The following is a 23336-nucleotide window of genomic DNA, read 5'->3' as shown; positions in this document are numbered from 1 at the left end:
AACAGAGACAGAGATTCAGTCTGAGATAATTAAAGTCTGCAAATGGATGGTGAGGATGCTTGTGTGACAGCCTGAACATACTTGACATATAGTTTAAAGCGGTTAGAATCATAAATTTTATGTTTACGTAGATTTTACCACAGTACACATATTTTTAGATATGCACATTCTTTCAATCATTCCAATTCCAAAAGTGGATCCCAGAAAACCACCTTTTTTAAAAAAAGGTAATTTAGTTTATTTGTTTTTAAAATTTCTTAATGTTTATTTACTTATTTTGAGAGAGAGAGAGAGAGAGAGAGAGAGAGAGAGAGAGAGAGAGAACACAAGCAGGGAAGGGCAGTGAGGAGAGACAGAATCCCAAGCAGGCCCCGAGCTGCCAGCACAGAGCCTGACCTGGGGCTCGAACTCATGACTCTGGGATCAAGACCTGAGCCAAGATCAAGAGTCGGACGCTTAACTGACTGACCCAGGTGTCTCCCAAGAAAAGCACCTTTATCTGCTAAAGACACAAGAAACTTCCAGTTCCGTGTGAAATGCACCAAGCAGTCAGGTGTCTGTCAAGGGGGCAGTGACAGATCAGGGCATAGCTGGGCTCTGGAGCACAAGAATAGGACAGAATAGCCCAGTTCCATTTGTGTTTAAAAAAAAAAAAAAAAAAAGGTCTGCTCGGACAGATACATACGCTCTTATAAGACTGGTGGGATCACATGACATACATGTACCTGAGTACATTCCTAGCTATGCAGACCCGTCTGGAAAGGGGCTTTGTAGGAGGGGGTCCAGGAGGGCTCACCAGACAGACCTCCTCTCTTGTTCATGTACACCTGCCCTGCTGATTGCTCTAGGCGGGCACGCGTGACTTTGAAATAATAATACTAAAACGAGCAAGCCGAAACACCCTGACACAAAGATTTTCAGGAAACTCCCTCAGCTATGGCTTGGCCTCCTGGGGCACCAGGTTCGGCTCCCACCAGTCTCCCTCCTCCTCAAGTGCACCCTGCTGAGCCTTCGTGAACGATGCCACGAAGCCACCACGCCAAGGAGCTACCCACGGGACCGGAAAGTGAAACCCCTCCACCCCCAGATGGCTGGTGGCAACGGCAGCCTGGGTGCCGAGCGGCGCCCTGACACTCACCATGAAGAAGATCCAGGCGGGGACCAGCATGGCCACGGCCGCCGCGCTGGTGTAGAACTGGAGCTCCGCGGCCCTGCGGGGGCAACACACATGCCTGACGCTCTCTCTGCACGGCAGAGGCCGGCTTTCAACCAGACAGTTCACAGCGAGAATGCTCTAGAGAACCCGGGCGCCAGGGAGGGCCCGTGTGCCTGCTGGCCGCGCGCCTGGCGCACCCTGCAGGGCAGCCGCGAACGAGCCGGCCGTTGGGGTGCCTTGGCAGGGCAGCTGAAAACAGGTGGGGTTTTTCTTCCAAGTTTCCACAAAGCACTTTTACTTACTTGTTTTTTTAAGTTTATTTATTTCTTTAGTAATCTCTCCACCCAGCGTGGGTCTCAAACCCACGACCCCGAGATCTCAAGAGTCACAGGCTCTTCTGACTGAGCCAGCCAGGCGCCCCGTCCACAGAGTACTTTTAAAAGCCACTTAAGCCGAAGGGGGAAAGGTGTCAGGGCTACGGGGGATTCTGAAACTTCAAAAGGGCAGGGAGTCCTCTCGGGCCTACGAAATTGGGAGTTTCACGGGCTAACGATACTTACGAGAACCTGTATTTGTCCCCGCTGAGGAGCTTTTTTGAAAAAACATTTTGCAAACTAGAATAAAGAAAAGAAGAGGTTACCTGGCGATACGAGAAGTTAGCACAGACCTCGACTGGACCAAGTGTTTGCGTCCTTCCTAAGCAGGGACAACGACGGCGGCCCCTCGGGGATGGCCCCTGGATGTCCGCTGTGAGCCGGGCCCATGCTTGGGGGGCTCCTGGATGTCACTTCACTGTGAGGGGGTCACCAGGCCTGGTCCCTTTACGGAAGGGTAAACTGAGGCACTCAGGTTGAGCAATGTACCTGACGTTACCTAGCTCTCAGGTGTCAAAGGATCCCAAAGTCCCTGCTCTCAGTGCTGCACAAAACCCCACCTTGAACCAAGAGTTCCCATAAATCAGTTAACTGCCATGGGCCGGGCACCTGGGGACTCCACGTGTGAGAGCGAGTGAACAAAATAGTCTGAGCACGTGAAGACTCCGGTGGAAAAAATATGGACAAAACTCCAGAATGGGACAAACCACAGGGAAAACCCACACATGGCCAATGAGATGAAACTGTGCCCACCTTCCCCAGAAACCAAAGGGCTTGGCACGCCCACTGGTGACTGCTCTCTGGGCTCCAGAAGGCGAAGCTCTTGCTCCAAAACAATCGTTTTGGGAAACACTGGCAGTGAGGATCGAGAGCCCTGATCCACGTCACGGGCTCGTCTCTCTGATGGGAATTTAGCCTTCGTGATGGTCAAAAACCTAAATGGGAGCCTCGTGTGAAGAGACGCTCCATGCACATCTAAACAGACTCGTTAACTCGCAGGCATCTGTATGCCATACGAGGAGGCGGTCACAGGGTCCAGGCTTCTGAGAGCCCCTGGTGGCAGCACACGATGCCCACAGGGCCACGCAGAGGGAGTAGAGCATACCCCTCATGAAAGCCGCTTCTACTTTAATGCAAAAACAAGCAGCTACTGGGCCTTTCCACTGGAGGAGAAATACAGACAGAATGCATGATGAGCCTGTATTCGGTTTCTAGGAACTATAAGTGCAGGCAGAAAAAGCCAGAAGGAAATACACCTGCGTGTCAGAAATGAAATTAAAGGTGACTTTTAAATGTTTACTTGGCGGTGGGATGGAAAACCTCAGGGTGAGGCTGTCCGACTTTAACAGTAAAGCAATGATAAACTCTTGGACATTCGTGTGGTCACTTCCTCTCTTTCCCAGAGACGGGACAGACCCTAGAAGCAACTGGTAATTCTCAAAGAGCAGGTCTGGCCGATGCCTAAGTATGGACTCAGACACCACAGCCTGGATGTGGATGGCAGCTGTACACTATCCAAGGAGCGATCCAGAACACAACAGCCAGCCCCGTCCTGCTGCAGGACAAGGAACCTCCCATGCGGTGCTTTTCCTTGGGCACCTGACACGGGCTTCCCCTGCGGGCACGGCCTCTCACGGCCCTCGGGGCACAGACAGCCACCAGGCCAGAAACTGTCCCTTTGTTCCCGCTGTAGGATGGCCTCTTCCACTTGGCTTAGCTGAACACACACGTGTTTACTCACAAGGGGCGTTACTCTTGTAACGTTACTCACAAGGGGCGTTACTCTTGTAACGTTACTCACAAGGGGCGTTACTCTTGTGACGTTACTTGGGCCCGCTAGCTCTGTGCATTTGGCCTCCGTTAGCCAACCATGTCCCTAAGATGCGTGTTCTTAATACCAAGACCATGTATTGTCAAATTCTGGCTGTTTTTTTAAGAAAAGGTTACCTTACTGGGATACGAGGTATTTTGGTATTTAGGAAAAGGCGGCATCAGTTGGGCCCGGCTCTGAATTACGGGACATAATTCTCAGTCAATCTGGATTTCAACGTCCATCGTCCCCATCACACCACGTGTCCCCATGCTCTTCCTGACTCACCAGTCCATGATGTTGGTGGACAGCGCGGCCGAAAACCCCAAGACGTTGAAGCTTATCTCCGTTGCCGTGCACAGTGCCAGGCCTCCCATGACGGGGATGAGCGAGAGGTTGACCAGCAGCCCTGGAAAGGGCAAAACACACAAGGGCTGCGGCCGCCAGCCTGCCCGCTGCGACATCGCTTCTGGGTGCGAGGCCATTTTTACGCCCCTCGTGAAAGCCTCTTTCACTTTAATTCGAAAACATGTAGCTACTGGGTCTTTACACTGGAGAAACACAGAGGATCAAAGTGCACGCCTGCCCCCAAGCCATCACCCTCTCCCAAGCCAGGCACCGCATGAACCCTTCCTCGAGGCACGACTGCTGGGCCTGGGGCCGGGGGGGGGGGGGGGGCGGGGGCGGGCAGGACGCATGAAGCTGGGGCCCTGGGCCCCAAAGCCCCTCCCTGGCCAGCACCAAGGATGACGAGAGTGGATGAGTGGTCTTTGGACCAGTCTGTCAGAAAGGGGAGCTGGGGGCGGGGGGCCCTGCTGCAGGGAGACCCCTACACGGTCTGCGTTCTTCACTCTAAGTGGAGGTTACTCCTCTGCTGCGTTCTGAAATCCAGGAAACTTGACCCAATGGTAAAAAAGCCCGTGGAGCATGATGGAAAGGCACAGCCACTTTGGGAACAGGGTGGGGGGCCTCCCGGGTACTTTGATTTCAGATACTATTTAGTTTACTCTGAAATTCAAAATAGACGAGGGAAAAAGTCTTCCGTGTTAAGAGGTCCACGCTGACCTTTGGAGACCAAGGCCACCTCCCGGCACAGGACAATGCTGTCCAGACTCAGGTCCCTAGGGAGCCGCCAGCGCCCTCTCGGCTCTGCACGTGGTCTTGTCCTCTGGCCGGCCAGGCAATGTGTGTTGTGTGACAGACGGTCTGCGTGGATCCTAGAGGGCCGGTGGCCGTGAGTGCCGTTTCACCCTTAGAAGGACTGGCTTTCGCTGCTGGGAGGCGTCCATGGGCATCGGCGTGCTCGGGGTCCAGGGTGAGAGCCCAGGGCTTTGCCGGAGATCCCCCTCTCCTGGCAGGCCCCGCCTGCCCTCGGCCCTGCGGCCCCACGAGGCTGGTCCACCTGGCGTGCCAGCCAGTGCTCGAGAACCAGCAAATGCCTCTGTGGGGAGGGCGCCACACATCGGGGTCCCGTCTGCAGGCTCTGAAATCCTGGTCCCTCGGTCATTCTCCCCAACTGATTCTTTTTGCTAACTGTCACCAAGATGTTGTCGTTGACCTCGCTAAGGGAACTAGCTGACTCGCTACAGGCTCAGCCGCCACAGCTAGAGGCCAAATCATGGCATTTTAAAGTTGCCGGAATAAAGTTTTTAGTGTGGCTGAGCCACCGGCTTGATATGAAACCCAGTTCGTTTGTTTCACGTTGCTTATGACTTCTAGGAGCTGCTGTTTACCCTCCGATCAGATGGTCTCACATCACCTAAAACGCCTGTGGGGCTCCAGAGGCACATCTGGGAGGGTGCTCAGCCCTGTCCTTCCTCCCCCATCGGCCTTATTGTGGGATCTTGTCCTTTTCTTTCTTTCTTTTTTTAATTTTTTTTTTTCAAGGTTTTTTATTTATTTTTGGGACAGAGAGAGACAGAGCATGAACGGGGGAGGGGCAGAGAGAGAGGGAGACACAGAATCGGAAACAGTCTCCAGGCTCTGAGCCATCAGCCCAGAGCCTGACGCGGGGCTCGAACTCACGGAGCGCGAGATCGTGACCTGGCTGAAGTCGGACGCTTAACCGACTGCGCCACCCAGGCGCCCCTCTTTCTTTCTTTTTAAAGATTTTTTTAAGTTTATTTATTTATTTTTGAGAGAGAGTGACAGAAAGAGAGAGACAGAGAGAGAACACAAGCAGGGGAGGGGCAGAGAGAGAGGGAGACACAGAATCCGAAGCAGGCTCCAGGCTCTGAGCTGTCAGCACAGAACCCGATGTGGGGCTTGAACTCACTAACTGTGAGATCATGACGTGAGCCGACGTTGGACGCTTAACCGACTGAGCCCCCCAGGCGCCCCTAATCTTGTCCTTTTCTTAATTGCAGCAGATGTGCATCTGCATCTAAACACGTGTCGGTACTGCTCCTAGATGCGCACTATTCTGCACTCTGGTTATTTTCATGGAACGATACTGGACAGGCTGCGTTTCAAAAGGCTGGCAGGAGAAACGGGGACACGTGTGTGTGATGTGTAGTCAGAAACAGTCTGCCGGTCATTGAGGGTTGGGATTTGTGGATAAATCCGACTTGCTGGGCCTTACGGAGGATGGAGAAGTGAGGCTGAGAAGCAGTGATGAACGGGAGGCGGGGAAGGAGGAGGTGAGAAGGAGGGAACGGAGGAGCCGGGGAGGGACACAGGAGGTGGCTGACCTGGGCAAGGGTGTCACCAGGGGCCACCTCGCATGACACGGAAGGTGGTCTTCCTGGGACAAGTGACCATTACTTCTTTCCCCAGCTCCCATGTCCCCACCAACCAGAGGCCTCTGTGCGTCAGCCAAGGTGAACAAACACCTGCTGAAGTGAACTCGTGAGGCACTCATGACCGGGCTAGGAGAACGTTCCAGGGGGGCTGTGGCACCGTTCACCCTGGTGTAGCGCCCCAGCCCCCACCCAGGCGGGCTCACCCGTGTGCTCCCCGAGGATCATCCGGGACATAATCACGGTGAAAATGGGAGCAGAGCTCTTCACTGTTTCAGCAAACGAAACCGCCACGTTTTTCAGGCTGACCAGACCCAAAACCACCGTCGCAAACCTACAAATAAGCCCAAAGTGTCATTAGGACTGAGGAGTCCATTTGTAGCTGCACGACAGACCTTCTGAGGAGCTGGCTGTTCTCCTCCCCCGCTCCCCGCCCTCCTCGCCTCCCATGAAGGTGAAGGTGAAGGGCCCTGTGGGAAGTAGGTCCCACCTGCAAGGTGCAGCAGGCCCAGGGAGAGGAGGGCGTGTCTCTCAAACCATTATTAAGTTACACTCATGGCTGTTCCAGAAAGAATCTGATTGCACCCAGATCCACAGAACCAATACATTTGTCGTCCTGATATCTAGACGGTCCTGATGATTATATAAAGCGTGCAATGAAAACACACGTGATCACCAGCTGGTCTCCCACTTAGTGACGGCAAAGACAGTTTATGCACATAAGAAACTTCAACTCTCAACCAAAATGTCAGATTCCTTACCTCATTAGACCCACAAACAGCATGATCATGATGAAATTGGGGGGATAAGAAAGCCGGGTTTTGTGTTGATATAAACAGCAAGGAACAAATATCTTAATGCATCCAATAAACGTAGTTGACAACATTTGCACAGCACCTGAAGGAGGCAGAGAAGAAGGTCAAGTTCTGAGGGGAGAACTACTTCCCTTGCTGGTGTGCAGGCAGACAGGACAAGCCGTTCTGCGGCGCAGACACAGCTCCCATCCCGAACCCTCGGCGCCCTCCTTCCCAGGGGCTGTGGGCTCCTCCGTGTGCTTCCCGCGTGGAGACAGCACCGACCTGTGAGCACGCGGGCCTGGCCCTCAGCCCCGGGGGCGGGGGACCCGCGTTACCTAGCATGCTGGGCTCCCCTTCCAGCAGGGACAGGATGTACTTGTTGAGAAAGAGGGTGCAGAAGCTGAAGAAGAACCACAGCGTCAGGTAGAGCAGAGCCCGGGAGCTCCACGCGCCCAGGTCCGACTCGATGACCGTGGTCTCCGTGATGGTGATGGTGAGCACGTTCTCCTCGGGGGCGCCCTCGCTCCTGCTGAAAACAATCTTCTCGCTGCGGGGGCCGAAGAGAGAGCCCCAGCCGAGGAGCGGCTTCCCCTTGGGCTGGTCCTCGGGGCCAGGGGCCAGCTCTGCCGGCGCCGAGGGTTTTGCTGAGGCTGACATGCTTGTCTCCTCCGGACCGTGGGCAGCATGGGTCGGGCCGGCTCCCGGGTGAAGGCCTGCACCACCCGGGGAGTGGTGGCCGTCACTCGCCCCTCGCCAGGGGACGCAGGCTCAAGCTGTTAAGCAAAGACAATGCGTTCCTGATGGTGAACATTTGAATGTCCTTAAAAGTTTCAGGCACCGATCTGAAGTAACTCTGAAAATGCAAATATGGAACTTCGGTCTTGTTTTCACATCTGCTTGCTACTCTAACTGCCACGGAAGGACGGGAGCCCCGACAGCTCCCAAGCCTCCTCCCCAAGGTGCTGAAAACCAAAGCCTCCGCACCTGGCCTTCCCCAGGCACCCACCGCGTGCACGGAGACCTGGACGACCCCGCCCCGGCCTCTGCCACCAGGTCCCCGAAGCCATCCCGAGGGCTCTGCCCCTTCCCGCCCGTTCTGTGGTCCCGGCTGCTGTAATGCACACTGCCGCTCTCCCACACCTCACCTGGCTTTGAATATTTTATCCAGCTTAAAAAAAATTTTTTTTAACGTTTATTTATTATTGAGAGACAGAGAGAGAGCATGAGCAGGGGAGGGGCAGAGAGAGAGGGAGACACAGAATCCGAAGCAGCCTCCAGGCTCCGAGCTGTCAGCACAGAGCCCGACGTGGGGCTCGAACCCACAAACCGCAAGATCATGACCTGAGTCAAAGTCGGACGCTTAACCGACTGAGCCACCCAGGTGTCCCAACTTAAAACAATTTTTATTTTTATTTATTTATTTAAAAAAAAATTTTTTTTTCAACGTTTATTTTATTTTTGGGACAGAGAGAGACAGAGCATGAACGGGGGAGGGGCAGAGAGAGAGGGAGACACAGAATCGGAAACAGGCTCCAGGCTCCGAGCCATCAGCCCAGAGCCCGACGCGGGGCTCGAACTCACGGACCGCGAGATCGTGACCTGGCTGAAGTCGGACGCTTAACCGACTGCGCCACCCAGGCGCCCCAAAACAATTTTTATTTTTAAGTAAACTCTATGCCCAACGTGGAGCTCAAACTCACACCCTGAAACCAAGCGTTGCACGCTCCGCTGGCTGGGCCCGCGGGGCGCCCCTGGTGTCTTGTTATTTCCTTAAGCTTTCGATCCCTTCCTGTATCTTTTGTTTTACGGTCTCTCACAGCTCATCACCCGGGACCTTAGCGAGGTCACCCTGGTGTCTTGTGTGTGCCAGCAGACTCTGGCCTTGGGGCTGGACTGCACTTTACGGTCACCTCCCGTCAGATCCTGATACGCGGGGACCCCACACACCCTGGGCCGAGGGGGTTACTTCCAGAGTTGAGGGCTTGGGGTCTGCTGCTGCTACGTGCCCCAGGGGTGTCACTGGCCCAGGACCCATTTTATCCTTTCTATCTTTTTTTACTGTTTATTTTTGAGAGGGGGGGAGGGGCAGCAAGAGGGGGAGACAGGATGTGAAACAGGTGCTGTGCTGACAGCAGTGAGTCCGACATGGGACTCGAACTCATGAACTGTGAGATCATGACCTGAGCCGAAGTCAGGTGCCTAACCCCTGAGCCACCCAGGCGCCCCTTTATGCTACTTTCTAGATGAACCCTGCGGCATACGAAACCCACACCTGCCAGTCTCAGACCTGTGGGCATGGCTCCTGAGGTGAGCCTCCGGCCTCTCTCCAGGGATCACAGGCTGAGTCACACCCGACTTCTCCCGTGGCGGGCTGGCCAGTTCTCCAAGTCCCTGCTTTAAGCAGAGTCCCAGTGACAACTGCCTGCCCCGTCTCAGGAGGGCCAGGGTCCCATCTCCTTCCCCAATGACATCAAACCCGGGACCCCAGGCGGCCTCCGATGGGCTGGCCACTCGGATTTCCTGTTCCCTCAGTTTCTGACGCCTGGGGTTTCCTCTGTTTGGGGGAACTCAGTCACACATCTAAAAGGATGTCCGTCATATTTCATCCCTAACATCCAGGCACGTGGAGCGGGGGGGGGGGCCGGGCGCTGAGGCGGCCACACCGCCAGCGGGAGCCGCACCCCCCTCTCCAGCCCCGGCCCCTCCAGCAGGACATCCCTCGGGGCTCAGGCTGCCCACTGCCCCACCTGCCCCACCGGCCCCTGCGCCTCTGCGGGCAAGTGCCCAAAGGCTCCTCGCACTTCAGATTCTGACTTCCCCACAGCCCAAAGCTGGTTCCTGTCCTGCCCCCGGGCAGAGGCAGCACCAGAGACGCGGCCATCCGCCCCCTGCCCTGCCTCAGCCCCTGGTGTCCCTCCCCCTGTGCACGAGCCCGGAGCCACGAGCCCCAGCGAGCGCCCTCGTCTTGCCCAGTCTGCCCGCACGCACCCCAGCCCCCGCTGCACCAGGACAGCCTCCCCAGAGTGCAGCGCAGGTCACGACGAGGGGTGCCGGCCCTTCCGTGGGCCCCCACCGCCCCCACCCGAGGACGAGCTCAAGGGCTCCGGACGCTGACTGCAACACTCGTGTTCTGCTTGCTCTTCCCCAGCCCGGTCCCACTGTTTTGTTCAGGGTGACGGCGTGTCCGGGGGTTCCGTGCAGCTAGACTGGCCGGGCCAGAGGGGACGTGGGGAGTCCGTGCTCTACCCACCCCCCCGCCTCCCCCCGCCCCGCCTGGAACCAGGGTCTGGCTGCAGGGGCAGGTGAAATGCAGGGACAAGCCCACTGCTGTGGCACAGGGTCTCTGAGAGCAGAGGGAGCACCGCAACCCCAAAGGCCTCCAGGCCCCAGACCCTGGCTCCTTACAGAGGGAGTGAGGAACCCTTCTGCCCGGGGCCTGGCTGCCCGCCCTGTCTCCCTGCCCCTCGCCGCCTCTGTGATCCGGGGGCAGCGTTTGGCACAGGGGCCCTGAAGCCGCTGCTGAGATTCCAAGGTCCACCCAGTTTGCAGGGCAAGGGGCTACCGATCCAGGGGTGGCCCCGGCTTCTCAGTGGGAGGGAGACTGGACTTTATTAAGGAGGAGAGTGAGGGTGGCACCACAGCTCCTCCTAGGATGTTGGGAGATCCTCAGAGGGAAGCCCGGGCGGGGGGGGGGGGGGAATGGGTGCTGTGAGGGGACCGCTCCCCGCCAGCCTGTTCTTCGCTGGGACTGTGGGTCCCGTGGGTGCCTCTGCCCCCAGTCATCATCAGAGACCTAAGAAACCAGAAACAACCATTTGAATGACACACATATTCTCTTTGTATATAGACCTTTAACAAGAAAGTAGATTTTAAATGAAGGAGGACACGCCTCCAATCCTCATGCCTGAATCACGCCTGGACACAACCCTCTGCTAACAAACATTCACACTGTGCCCCCATGAACATTCTGTGCGCGTCTTTCCGTGTGTTTCTGTTGGACCTGTGCCCCGGAGTGACACCTTGGTCATGGGTGCCTATGGCGTCCAAAGACACAGCACCAACCTGCACCTGGCCACTTCACTCGCCCTGCTGCTCCTGTGTCCTGCCGCTCCGCTCCCGTAGGGTCACACGGGGAAGCACCCTTCCGGCAGGCCAGGGGAGGCCCTCAATGCTGGCTGCACACGCACACGCCCAGAGCTCAAACAAGCTGGCCACAGGGGGCCCAGCTCTGCGCACACCAGTGAGCACAGGGACTCATGGGTGCGGCCCAAGCACCAGAATGGTTTCTAGCTCCTTGGCTGATTCTCAACCGCGGCCAAACAGAGAGCCACCGCGCTCCCACCCAGGCACCCACAGTTGTTACTGACTGTCCCAGGCTGAAAACACCCACAGCACAGATGCAAACAGGTTCCAGACCTAACCGGTGTGGATGTGTCCTTTCTAGAGTCTTTGCGAGTGACAGGAAGCAACGAAAGAAGGGACAACCCACGAGGCCGTGGCTGGGGTTGGCTGCAGGAGCAGAGGTGGTGGTCCTGGGGGGAAGGGGGGTGCTGTGAGCCCTTCAGGCACCTCAAACACATCGCCTGAGGGCGGGGTTAATGCCGCAGTTCTGTTACTAGCAGAACAAAAGCAAAACACAACCTAAATGTCTCCTGAAGCAGAAACAAGTGAGAGCACACGGCGGGGCCGAGGCGCACAGCAGCGGGGCGCGGGCCTCCGCCACCACAGCCAACGGGGAAACCTTCCAGCTGCCGGAGCCCCGAAACGACAAAACCAAGCGGTGGAAGGCAATCTATGACACGCTTACCCACAAGGCTGTCCCCACCAAGACCACCCACATTCTTCCATATTCTTACAAACAAAGAGTGTAAAAGAGTGTAAAAGAGTGGCGAGCAGGGAACTCAGGCCCCGTCCCGCAGACCAGCGGCCAACACACCAGTGATCCCATCCCCCATGTCCAGAACAAGGCACAGGCAGCCAGGGGCAGAGGCCCAGGCCACCACAAAACACTCACCTTCCAGTGCATGGTCTTTTTAGGACCATCAACATCTCCAAAGACAGTCCACCCAGTCCGGTGACAAACCAACGTGACAACTGGGCACAGGGACGGGCAGACCACTGGCCTCACGTCCAGCCGGGGGGACAGAGGGGCAGGGGCCCTCCAAGTGTGCAAGGCTCCCACACCAAGTCCAAATATGAACACCAGGTCTGGGGCCGTCCAGGGCAGAACAGACGCTGGCTCTGCCTCTGTCCTTCACATCAACACTCGCTAATCACACAGGGATTCCCGGCCTTGCTTGCTTCCGTTTGGTGGGGCGGAAACCCGCGGAGGTGGGGGACAGGAGAAGGCAAGGGTGTCAAGGGGCTTGGTCAGGAGAGTGAAGAACTCAGCTCCTCCGGGGGCCTGGGGTGGGGGCTGAAATAGGCAGGGGAAGCAGGGGCCGAGGACCACAGAGTGGCCAGGCAAACCACCAGAGGAATCTTCTCTGGAGAACTCAACAGGCAAAGGAGAGACCTCAGGTAAGGAATCGAGGCCCCAGGGAGAGGTCTGAACAGAGACTGCAGCTGAGCCGCCTGCTGGGACATGAGCAAGACAGGAAACGTGAGGAAGGGGCTGGAAGGAGGGCAGAGCGGGAGGAAGGTCAGTCCCAGAAGGGGGGGCATCAGAGAGAAGTGCCCAGCCACAAGGAGATACAAGCAGGAGAGGGCCCTTGGAAATCCAGAACAGGGCAGCAGGAGCGAAATCTCACCAGAAGCTCCCAGGAAGCTCCAGCTCAGGGCAGGACCCCCCCAAAAGGAGCCGGGGGCTGCTCCCAGCCACACCCACAGATCTGCTCCCAAGAAAAGCTTCCTCAATTCAGGCCTGAAGACCTTGGCGGGTTGAGATCAATGGATGCAGATCAAAGATCAAAGATCACCGCTGAGAGGGGGTGGCCAGTGGGGGAGGGGCGGCAGCCTGGCCACTGCAGGGAGGGACAGGTGGAGCCCAGGGCCCCAGGTCCTAAAGCTCTCAGAAGGACAGGAGGGCCAGGCAGACCCTGGGAGGGCCCGCCTCCCGGGGGGGGGGGGGGGAGTGGGGGGGGAGGGGTAGACGGAATGTCCAGAGAGGAGTCACCCGCCTGCGGAGCTGAAGCAAGGGCGCGCTTGCGTCCACACTGCTCCCCGGCAGGTGCAGACTAGTCACAGGCAGGAGGCCTGACTTCACCCTGAGACACTGGCACTGGAAGCGAGCTGCCGAAGCTGAAATCACTAGAGATGAGAGTCCACGTTTGCCCCGATCCATTGAGAAGAATGTGGTATTGCCGTGGTGTTGGTGCCCACAGACACACAACCGCAATGTAGTCGCGAGTACACGTCAGACACACCCAAAAGTACGCACATCACAAAGGTCAAGACCACCGGCAAAGACCACGGGGTGGGGGGGGGAACGCGGTCACTGAATGCAAGGTGGGATTGTCCCCAGACAGGACCACCCACCAGAAAAGGGACACCCATGGCATATTGGCTGAAGTTGAATACAGTCTGCAGATTAGACAGTGGTCTTGTCCCCAAGTTAAGATCTGGGACGATACTCCTGGACTACTTACTAAATCGAACTAAGCTCAGGTAAGACGTCAGCAGGAGGGGCTGGGAGATGGGTACACAGGTAAAGTTTTTTCTTCTGCAAGTCTACAAGTTTCTGAAAATAAAAAGTTTAAAATTTTGAAATAAAAAACTCGAGTGATGGGTTAAACAGAAATGATTAGAGCTGAATAAAAAGTTATTTGAAAAAATATCTGAGGAAATTATCTGGAATGCAGCACAGAGACATGAAATTAAAATATTAAAGAGATGCTAACCCAAGCATGGAAAAAATAAGAAGAAAGAAATTTCCAGCAGAGAAAAAAAGAGATGAAGAAGGGGTGCCTACTAGCTCAGTTGGGGGAGCCTGCAACTTTTTTTTTTTTAATTTTTCATGTTTATTTATTTTTTATAAGAATGAGAGAGACAGAGCATGAGCGGGGGAGGGGCAGAGAGAGAGGGAGACACAGAGTCCGAAGCAGCTCCAGGCTTCGAGCCATCAGCACAGAGCCCGATGCGGGGCTCGAACTCACGGACTGCGAGATCATGACCTGAGCCGAAGTCGGACGCTTCACGGACTGAGCCACCCAGGTGCCCCTAATGGGGAGCATGCAACTCTTGATCTTGGGGTTGTGAGTTCAAGCTCCACATTGGGTGTAGATATTACTTAAAAATAAAATCTTAAAAAAAAAATAGATATAAAGAAGACAAAACTTTGAGAAGTAACAGAAAATCTGAGTTCTGGAGTCAGAATATACCTTAAAAAGAATAAATAAGAAACCCACATGGAGACACACAGTGATGAGCCACAGAACGCCACAGAGGGAAGGTTCTGACGCACCCAGGCGGAGTACAGATCACGCACAAGACAACAATATTAAAATTACACCGAGCAACTAGAAACGCGGGAGGGTAAGCCCAAGACAAAGGAGACTGGTGGTGGGCCAGGAGGGGGCACGGAGAGGGGACGACAGAGGACAAGTTCTCAAATGCACCTGTTCAGATAGTTGTGACTTCTGGAACTATATGAACGCTTAAATGCTTAAAAACCAAAAATAGTCAGGGGTGCCTGGGGGGGGGCTCAGTCGGTTGAGCGTCCGACTTGGGCTCAGGTCATGATCTCACAGTTCATGAGTTCGAGCCCCATGTCGGGCTCTGTGCTGACAGCTCGGTGCCTGGAGCCTGTGTCAGATTCTGTGTCTACTTCTCTCTCCACCCCTCCCCGGCTCAGGCGCGCTCTCTCTCTCAAAAAATGAATAAACGTTTAAAAAAAAAAAAAGTGGGGCGCCTGGGTGGCTCAGTCGGTTAAGCGTCCGACTTCGGCTCAGGTCATGATCTCGCGGTCTGTGGGTTCGAGCCCCGCATCGGGCTCTGTGCTGACAGCTGGGAGCCTGGAGCCTATTTCAGATTCTGTATCTCCCTCTTTCTCTGACCCTCCCCTGTTCATGCTCTCTCTCTCTCGGTCTCAAAAATAAATAGATGTTAAAAAAAAAATTAAAAAAAAAAATAAAATAAAATAAAGTCAAATTGATGGGGTTTTGTGGTGATAGGGGTTCAGAGCTGACAGCCAAGAAAGAATTCTTGAGACATCTTTGGTGCAAAAAGGTGATTTTATTAAAGCTCAGGGACAGGACCCGTGGCAGAAAGCACTGCACTGGGGTTGTACGGAGTGACTGGCTATATACTGTGGAGTTGGGGGAGGGAAAGATGAGAGGAAGCTTCTAAAGGGATTTTCATGTACTAAAGAAGACTCCCGGGATACCAGACGCCTTGCTATTGTCAAGCTAGGGCTGTTTTCTCTCTAGTGAAACATTAACATTAGGACAGTAGGGGTTTCTGGAGAAATGTCTTGCTCTGTATTTGCCACAAGTATCTGTCAATGGGCTGCGGGTCATAAGGACATTTAAGGAAATTTAACGGACCTGCCACTTCCTTCTCGCCTCTGTTCCCCCATCACCATGGAGGGGAGAGTGATGCTGAGGCTCCAGGGAACTGAGCCTACAGGTTTCTGGAGGTTAGGCTATTGGCAAGATTGCCTTTTTCTTGTAATTTACTAAGATATTTGTAAACCGATGGAGACTCCGGTCCTGCAGGACTGAGATCTCTATCAGCTACCATTGGTTTTCTGTCCTCTCCTTTGTCCTTGGGTGGTCGGCAGTGCCTGAGGAATGTCACACGTATCCCACCTGGTGCCGGAGGAGGGGGGGCATACTAGCTTGCGATTTGCCCTCAGCTTGCCTTATGCTCCCTCATCACAATCAATAAAATTTCTAAAGTGTGATACGGGGGCACCTCAGTGGCCAAATCAGTTAAGCATCCTACTCTGGACTTTGGCTCAGGTCACAATCTCAGGGCTTGTGGGTTTGAGCCCCGCATCGGGCTCTGGGCTGACAGTGTGGAACCTGCTTGGGATTCTCTCTCTCTCTCTCTCTCTCTCTGCCCCTCCCCCGCTCACACACACAGGCACACATACTCTCTCGCTTTCAAAGTAAATACTTACGAAAAATAAAGTGAGACACAAACAAAAATATATGAGCCAAACCACAAATCAAATAAATAACACAGTCACACTGAAGAGAGGAGATAAAGAACCCACCCAAGTACCTTCTGAACATGGTATTTAAAATACACGTGCTCAGATTCAAGACCAAAAGAATCCCAAGCAAACACTGAACTCTAAAAGGTAGGCTTTTTTCTTGAGTCATGGGTCAGGAATTCTGGGTTGGGCAATAAGGCAGTATATTGCAGCTAACGGGAGCGAGACCTCAGGTGTCTTCAGACCCGGCACAGACACAGGGAGCAGGAAGGGTGAAACGGACAGTGGCGTTGAGAGGAGTGGAGGAATCCGGCAGCGGCACTCAAGGGTCCGGACAGATAGAGGCCCAGTCACCGTGCGTGTCCACAACAGACACATCTCTGCCTCTGTTGCGCAATCTGGCCGCTGAGGGCCCCGAGGCAGTGACAGCCCAGTGGCAGCCAGCACCCTGGCCCAGTGTTTGTTTCTAAATCTCATTCTCCACTGAAATGAACCAGCCTCCTCGGAGAAACGGCCGATTCCAGGGCTGGGGCATTAGTTGGGCCAGAAAAGGAAGCGCTCAAACAATGATGGGGACGCGTCCAAAGGACACAGAACGAAGCACAAGAGAACGCCCTCTGGAGAAATCCAGGGGCAGCGTGAGAGAGAAAGTAAATGATGGTAGCACAGGATTAGAGCCTGCTGAATAGAATCAGCACCCGAACATCCACAGTGATAAACAGGGATGAGGAGAAAGCCCTTCCCCACAGGACACAGTCAACAGGCCCATGGAAGAGGGAGGGGAGAATGAGAAAATCAAAATCACCCTTCGGCAACCTTCACCACGGTCCCACTAACAACTGCACCCTACAGATCTCCCTTCAGCTAGAGGAAGTCCTGCTCACGGGTTCCACGAGACACACGTGGGAATGTCCACGGCAGAAACCCAACTGTCTCTCCACAAGAGAATGAACACAGAAGCCACGGAATTGTCACACAGCGCAACATCAGACAACAGTAAAAATGAGTAACGCACAGTAAATACACAAAGGACAATGACACGAACCTCTTCTCAACATGGATCAAATGACATCGATGTCTGTCATCAGTAAACAGCCTGCAGTTCGAATCTTGAACAGAACACGCGCTCCAGGAGGCAGTGAAAACCCTCAGAAGCTGTGCTGGGCATCACACACGGAAGCCGGAAGTTAGCTGGCCCCGGGCTCAGAAGGTCCCACTCACCCAAGTCCTGGTGGGGTCACAGATGCCTTCCTGGACTCCAGTTCGTGTTTCCACGGCCTGTTCTTCTTTCTTAAACCACGCGACTCAAGGAGCTTTCAGAGAGAAGCAGTTCTTGTCCTGCAAAAACTAAAGGTCAGCAACCCTGATGTGACAAGGAATTGACTTTAAGAGCCAATAGTGGATTTCGAGTCGCCCTGGAAGCAGGGTGGGGCAGGCTGGACCAGGTGGCTGTGGAGCGCTGGCTGTCCCCAGGTCACTGGTGAGAAAGGTCTCAATGCTCTCTCTCTGATTAGGGTACAAACAAGAACGAAACCATAACCTTTTCAGCCCAGCGTGGAGTGGGTGGCTAATGAACTGCCTTTAGACCAGCTCTTAACTTCTCTCTTGCCCAGAGTCGTCCTCAGAATGTTCACACGGCGTGACTAAAAGGAAACTAGGTCGGGGGGCCTGGGTGGCTCAGTTGGTCGAGCGTCCGACTTCGGCTCAGGTCATGATCTCACACGGTTTGTGGGTTTGAGGCCCGTGTCGGGCTCTGTGCCTGGACATGCTTTGGACTCTGTGTCTCCTTCTCTCTCTGCCCCTCCCCAACTTGTGCTCTCTCTCAAAAAAAAAAAATAAATAAAATAAAATAAAATAAAAGGAAACTAGGTCTACTGAAATGTGGGGACACCCCACAAGAAACAAATCCGTGGTAGCTTTACTTTGTATGAGCCTGGCACTAGGTAACACGTCCTAAACAGGGGGCTGGACTCTGCTCGATTTTGCAGTGAGGGGCCCAGGATCAGCTGGGAAGGTGCCTACGCTCCAAAATGGAGACCAAGCCACGGGTGCTGTTTAGTGTCACCTGCTAATGCCACCGTGGTACGTTCACCACTGAAGAAAAGTTCGGCTGGAGGCTAATAAAAATAAAGACGTCAATATTTCCCTGTACAATGTTGCAGACTCCTAAATTCTAAAGCCTGAGGTGAAGAATTCCTGTTTTGGAACAAAGAGCTCAAGATGTCCTCAAACACTTGGTAAGGAAATCTAGATTGGTTCAAATTGTCAACAGGGCATTTTAGATAAAATGTACTGAAAGGCTGCCAGTTTTTACACAGTATAATTCAAAAATTCCATCTCTGGGAATCTATCCTGAAGAAACAATTGAACAAAGGTCTTGTTGGCCCTCTGTACATAGAGGATAGACGTGGTTTTAAAATAACTTTGTTTTTAAGACCGAGACACAGGACGCTATCCAAGTATCCAACAAGGAATATATCGGGGCGCCTGGGGGGGCTCAGTCGGTTGAGCGTCCAACGTCGGCTCAGGTCACGATCTCAAGGTCTGTGACTTCGAGCCCCACGTTGGGCTCAGTGCTGACGGCTCAGAGCCTGGAGCCTGCTTTGGATTCTGTGTCTCCCTCGCTCTCTGCCCCTCCCTCGTTCGTGCTCAGTCTCTCTGTCAAAATGCCAGGTTACCAACTGTGGTCAACTCAGGCGGAGTTCCACATTCATCAATATTTTGGGGTTTGTTTGGTTTCTCTTCACTTTCTAATTTATGCTCAAAGTGGATTTCTTTAACCTAAAAACCTTTCTATTTCCCTTTTCATACTATTTAACACGGTTTCATTCTGCTTTAAAACGTTACTTGCAAGTTCAAATACTTTTGGTAAAATACATTCTACTCCATTAAACAAAAAGACTTTTAAAAAGCCACCAAACAAAGAATCCATCTCTAGACAGGTTTTTTGTGTTTTTTTTTTTTTTCTTCTCCCCCTTTCACAGCCTCGGTGAGCACTGGGTCAAAGGCCCAAGCAGGAGTACTGCACGGCAGTCACCTGGACAGGGCCCAGCGAAACCAGGGAAAGATGTCAACCGATGACTGGAGTGAAGGAAACCCTGAGCCTGAATTTCCCACCCCAATTGACAAACTAACAGTCCGATAAAACCAGCACTTGGCAGGAGACCAGCCTTTATCCTTGACAGTTTTCTAAAATCCTAGGCAGAAGAAACATCAAGTGCAATAAAATACGTGGGCGACCGTGCCTTTAGTCCCTGGGACAGATGAGGCGTCTTTTACCTGGGTTCGCTCCGGGGCCGTGTCCGCCTCGGGGCATAAAACTCGAGAAGCCCGGGAACCGTGACACGCCCCCCCCCATCGGCCCCCGCAGCGAGGACGCGCGGCCGCGGGTGCGTCCCGCGCCTTCGGGTGTGCGAGGCGGGATTTAGGAGTGGGAGGGCGACTCCGGGAGCCGCAGGCTCGTGGGAAAGGGCGGGCCCGGCGAGGTGGAGAACAAGGGCCGGTGCTACCGGCCCAAAGGCGAGGGGTCTCTCGGAGCGGGGACGTGAGCGGCACGGCGAGCGCGAAGGCCCCGGGGTGGGCCGGGGCCTCTCGGAGGAGAGGGACTGGGAACAGGCCAGCGGGGCGGGCTCGGGTCCCTACAGCAACAGGCGACCATCGGAGGCAACCTTTACCGTTTTTTTATTCAGCGTTTTCCGCGTAAACCGGCCACCCACCCCTAGACAAAGCCCCGAGGCATCGAGGACGCCCCCCGCCCCCGACGTGAGCCCGGAAGCTAGAGGGCCGGGAGAGCCTTCCAGGCGCGAGCGCGCCCGAGCCTCTGCTCTCCGGCGGGAAAACGGCCCCTATTCCGGGGCGCATAACCGGACGCCGTGCTGCGGGACCAGGGGGCCCCTTCCCCCACGCCGCGGTCTCTCCACCCACCGGTCGCAGCGGGGCCGCGGGAAGACAGCCAGCGCGGGGTCTCCGTGCACAGCCGGGGGTGGGAGAGCGCCGAGCATCGGCGACCGCGCGGGCCGCTCACAGCCGTGGACAGGGCGCCCACCCCACTAGGTGGGCCACCCGACTTCGGGGAGCGCCGAGGGGGCGAGGTCTCCGGGAAGGGCGGGTGGGGGGCGCGGCGCCTTCTCGACACCGGGCGACCCCGCCTCACTTCGGGGCCTTAAGGGCGCGCGGCGTTTAAAGTGGGCCGCGGACCGCGCGTCGGAGAGGGCGGCCTCCGGGGGAAACGACCGGGGCCGCCTGCTGCTGGCCGGGGCGCGCCCGGCACGGGGCCTGGTGGCCGCGGAGGGTGGGCTCCCACGCCCCGAGGGCTCGGCGTGAGGCTGGGGTGTAGGAGAGGCCGCATCGCGGAAGGAAGGCCCGAGCAGAGCCTTCCGTCCTGTGTGGAGCGGAGGCCGGGCGGGCAGCGCCTCACCGTGGGGCGGCCATCGTCCCTCCGCCCCGCTCTACGCGGCCGTCGGGCCGGGGGCGGGCCGCGCCTCAGACGGAGGTGCCCGCAACCGGCCGGAAGCGACGCGCCGGAAGCGACGCTCCCAGAGCCGACAGCGGCCCCTGTGGCGGCGCGACCCGCGCTCCTCGAGGTCCCGGGCCCCAGGGCTTCCCGGCCACCGAGTCGGAACTGGAAACGCAGTCGCGCTGCTTGGCGACGGCACCTTCGACCATTTAGTCCGGACCCTACCATCGCGGCCCAGGCGGGAGGGGGTGTGACTGGCGACGGCATCCCCCGCCCACTGTCCTAGTCCGGACCGTACCACCCCCCCCCCGTTGGGGGAGGTGTATCGAGCGTCAGCGTCCCCCGCCCATTGTTCCGGTTCGGACCGTAGGACTGCGGCTCAGGTTGGGGGGAGGGGGCGGTTATGTTGGGCGTCAGCGTTCCCCGCCCACTGCCTTAGTTTGGACTGTACCACCGCGGCCTTGGTAGCGGGTTATGTTAGGCGTCGTGGTTCCCCCCCCGCCATTGTTCTGGTCGGACCGTACCACCGCGGCCCAAGTGTGGAGGGGTGAGTGTGCCTCGGTGCCCTCCTCCTCCTCCTCCTCCTCCTTCTCCTCCTCCTCCTCCTCTTCCTCCTCCTCCTCCTCCTCCTCCTCTCCCCCCCACACCTCTTTGTTCTGGTCCGGACCCTAGGATCGCGGCCCAGGTTGCGGGGGGACGGAAATGTTGGACTTCCTCGTCCTTCGCCCCTTGTCCCAGTCCGGATCGTACCATCGCGGCCCGAGTGTGGAGGGGTGAATGTTGGGCGTCGGCGTCTTCCCCCCCACCTTTTTGTCCCTGTCTGGACCGTACCACCGGGGCCCGGGTGGCGGGGGGAAATGTTGGACGTCGGCGTCCCTCGCCCATTGTCCTGGTCCGGACCGTACCACTGCTGCCCAGGTCTGGGGGGGTGTTGGGCGTCGGCGTACCCCCCACCCCGTTTGTTCTAGTCTGGACCGTACCACCGAGGCCCGGGTTGGGGATGTGCCGTGAAGTCCCGGTAGTCTGTGGAGGCCCTGGCCTTTGAGTTCGCCTCGCGGCTGCTGATCAGGTTTTGATTTGGAGGGACAGCAGTTGCAGTCCAAGCTGGCCAACTTTAGAAGAGGAAGACGAAGGGAGCGTACTGGCTGGTGGAACTAGCAGCCCGGAGGCCTCTGGCGCAGCTGGGTCCTGAGGCCAGGAGGGGAAGTGCTGGGCTACACCTGGAGGGCTGCACCTGTACCTGCCCACATAATTTACATAATTTTCAGGAGCGAGGTTATGGCCAACGGGCTCTCCTTCCTGATGTTAGGTTTCATAGCTTTTCTGTATGTATGTATTTATAGAGCGAGCACAGCGAGGGAGGGGCAGAGAGAGAGAGAGAGAGAGAGAGAGAGAGAGAGAGAGAGAGAGAGAGAGAGAGAGAGAGAGAATCCCAAGCAGGATCCCAACGTGGGCTCGTGATCTGAGCTGAAACCAAGAATCAGATGTTTAACCAACTGAACCACCCCGGAGCTCTCTCCGACTTACTTTTCTTTATCATGCTTTAAAATTAGCGTCTGGGTGGCTCAGTCACTTAAGCATCCGGCTCATGACTTCGCTCAGGTCGTGATCTCGTCGTTCGTGAGTTCAAGCCCCACATTGGGCTCCACGCTGACAGGATGGAGCCTGCTTGGGATTCTCTCCCCGACCCCTCTCTGCCCCTCCCCTGCTCATGCTGTCTCTCTAAATAAATAATTTTAAAAAGAATTTATTTTTAATTTTTTAAAACATTTATTCTTGAGAGACAGAGAGCGCGAGCAGGGGAAGGGCGGAGAGAGAGAGAGGTGGGGCGGGGGGGAGGAGACACAGAATCTGAAGCAGGCTCCATCCAGGCTCTGAGCTGTCAGCACACAGCCCGTCACAGGGCTCGAACTCACGAAGCATGAGATCATGACCTGAACCGAAGTCAGACACTTAACTGAGTGAGCCACCCAGGCACCCCTAGAAAATTACCCTTTAAACATCTTGCAAATCCTGAAGGAGGAGAGAGTTGTCAGAAAGGGGTCCTAGAGTCAGAAGACACCCCCCCCCACCAGCGTTGTGGAGGGAGGCAGGGCTTGGGGGGAGCACCTGATGCCCCAGCTAGAGCTTCGTAGGCAGGTTTCAGGGGAGCCCCAACTTCAGTCCTTTTGTTGGTCAGGCCCCTCCCTTGTGAAGACTGTGTCCTGATTCACGTCTGCATTGGGATCTACACTGCAAATCAGCAGAGGCATTATTTAAATGGCCTTATTTGAAACTGAGCAGAGTATGGAGAATCCTGGCCGGTCTGTAGTCTTTCTCCCGAAATCCTGCTTCCTGGAATCCAGTTAAAGGAAGAAGTTGTTGTGATGTCTGTCGTGAATGACCCAATGACATGGCCCGGTGGTAAAATTGCTCATGCAACCTTAATAGGCAGCAGTGTTTCCTTTGGCTATTCAGAGACAAACTGTTGACGGGACAAAGAGAAAGGGACAGGATAGCAACTCTGGGGTGTGTCCATGCAGCAAGGCCTCCTCAGGCGGTGGCTGGAGGCCTGGACGGCACTGCTCAGTGGCCGACTGGAAGCCCAGGAGGGAGGGGAAGGTCCCCAGAGTCACATGACATCATTTCAAAACCGTTTCCCCAGATGAAACCTAAGACAGATTTTGCTGTAACAATTTTGAGTTTTCATAAATTTGCTTTTGAAGTTATTTGGCTACAAATGACTCACTGACCCCTAAACCCCAGGACCCCTGGGCGGTCATCAAGCATCTCAGGGTTTTGTGCAAAGGAAAACCTACTCTGTGAACTTCGTTCAGAAGGGTGGGATGACGAAGACAGCGCCATGGTATGTTCTGAGGTAGGCACGTAAGTGAGCAGGAATTTCACTTCTGCTTTCTTTGTGTATTTG

At 55.4% G+C, this 23336-nt stretch overlaps 1 protein-coding gene across 3 annotated transcripts in view; it reads right to left on the bottom strand.

Annotated features, from left to right (window-relative positions):
• The window catches only part of SLC35E2B (solute carrier family 35 member E2B), a 28852-nt gene extending 7874 nt beyond the window's left edge, over positions 1 to 20978 (bottom strand). Inside the window, exons 1-9 of one of the 3 annotated variants that reach the window (XM_047083406.1) lie at positions 19897 to 20978; positions 17194 to 17310; positions 13463 to 13554; positions 7211 to 7648; positions 6840 to 6975; positions 6285 to 6412; positions 3629 to 3749; positions 1717 to 1770; positions 1139 to 1211 (exon numbers count right to left, since the gene is read on the bottom strand). In XM_047083406.1, the coding sequence (XP_046939362.1) occupies positions 1139 to 1211; positions 1717 to 1770; positions 3629 to 3749; positions 6285 to 6412; positions 6840 to 6975; positions 7211 to 7532 (834 nt within the window). In that variant the 5' untranslated portion in view covers positions 7533 to 7648; positions 13463 to 13554; positions 17194 to 17310; positions 19897 to 20978. The remainder of the gene's footprint in view (positions 1 to 1138; positions 1212 to 1716; positions 1771 to 3628; positions 3750 to 6284; positions 6413 to 6839; positions 6976 to 7210; positions 7649 to 13462; positions 13555 to 17193; positions 17311 to 19896) is intronic. The other 2 variants (XM_047083405.1, XM_047083407.1) reach the window with 2 other exon arrangements.
• Between the last annotated feature and the right edge of the window lie 2358 nt (positions 20979 to 23336).

The sequence above is a fragment of the Lynx rufus genome, unplaced genomic scaffold, assembly GCF_022079265.1.
Source record: "Lynx rufus isolate CCGP_SWC_20201006 ecotype Redwood Valley unplaced genomic scaffold, mLynRuf1.p SCAF_2, whole genome shotgun sequence".
NCBI classification, from domain to species: Eukaryota; Metazoa; Chordata; class Mammalia; order Carnivora; family Felidae; genus Lynx; species Lynx rufus.
Note: the sequence above shows the minus strand (reverse complement) of the source record. Positions and strands in the feature narration are given on the sequence as shown.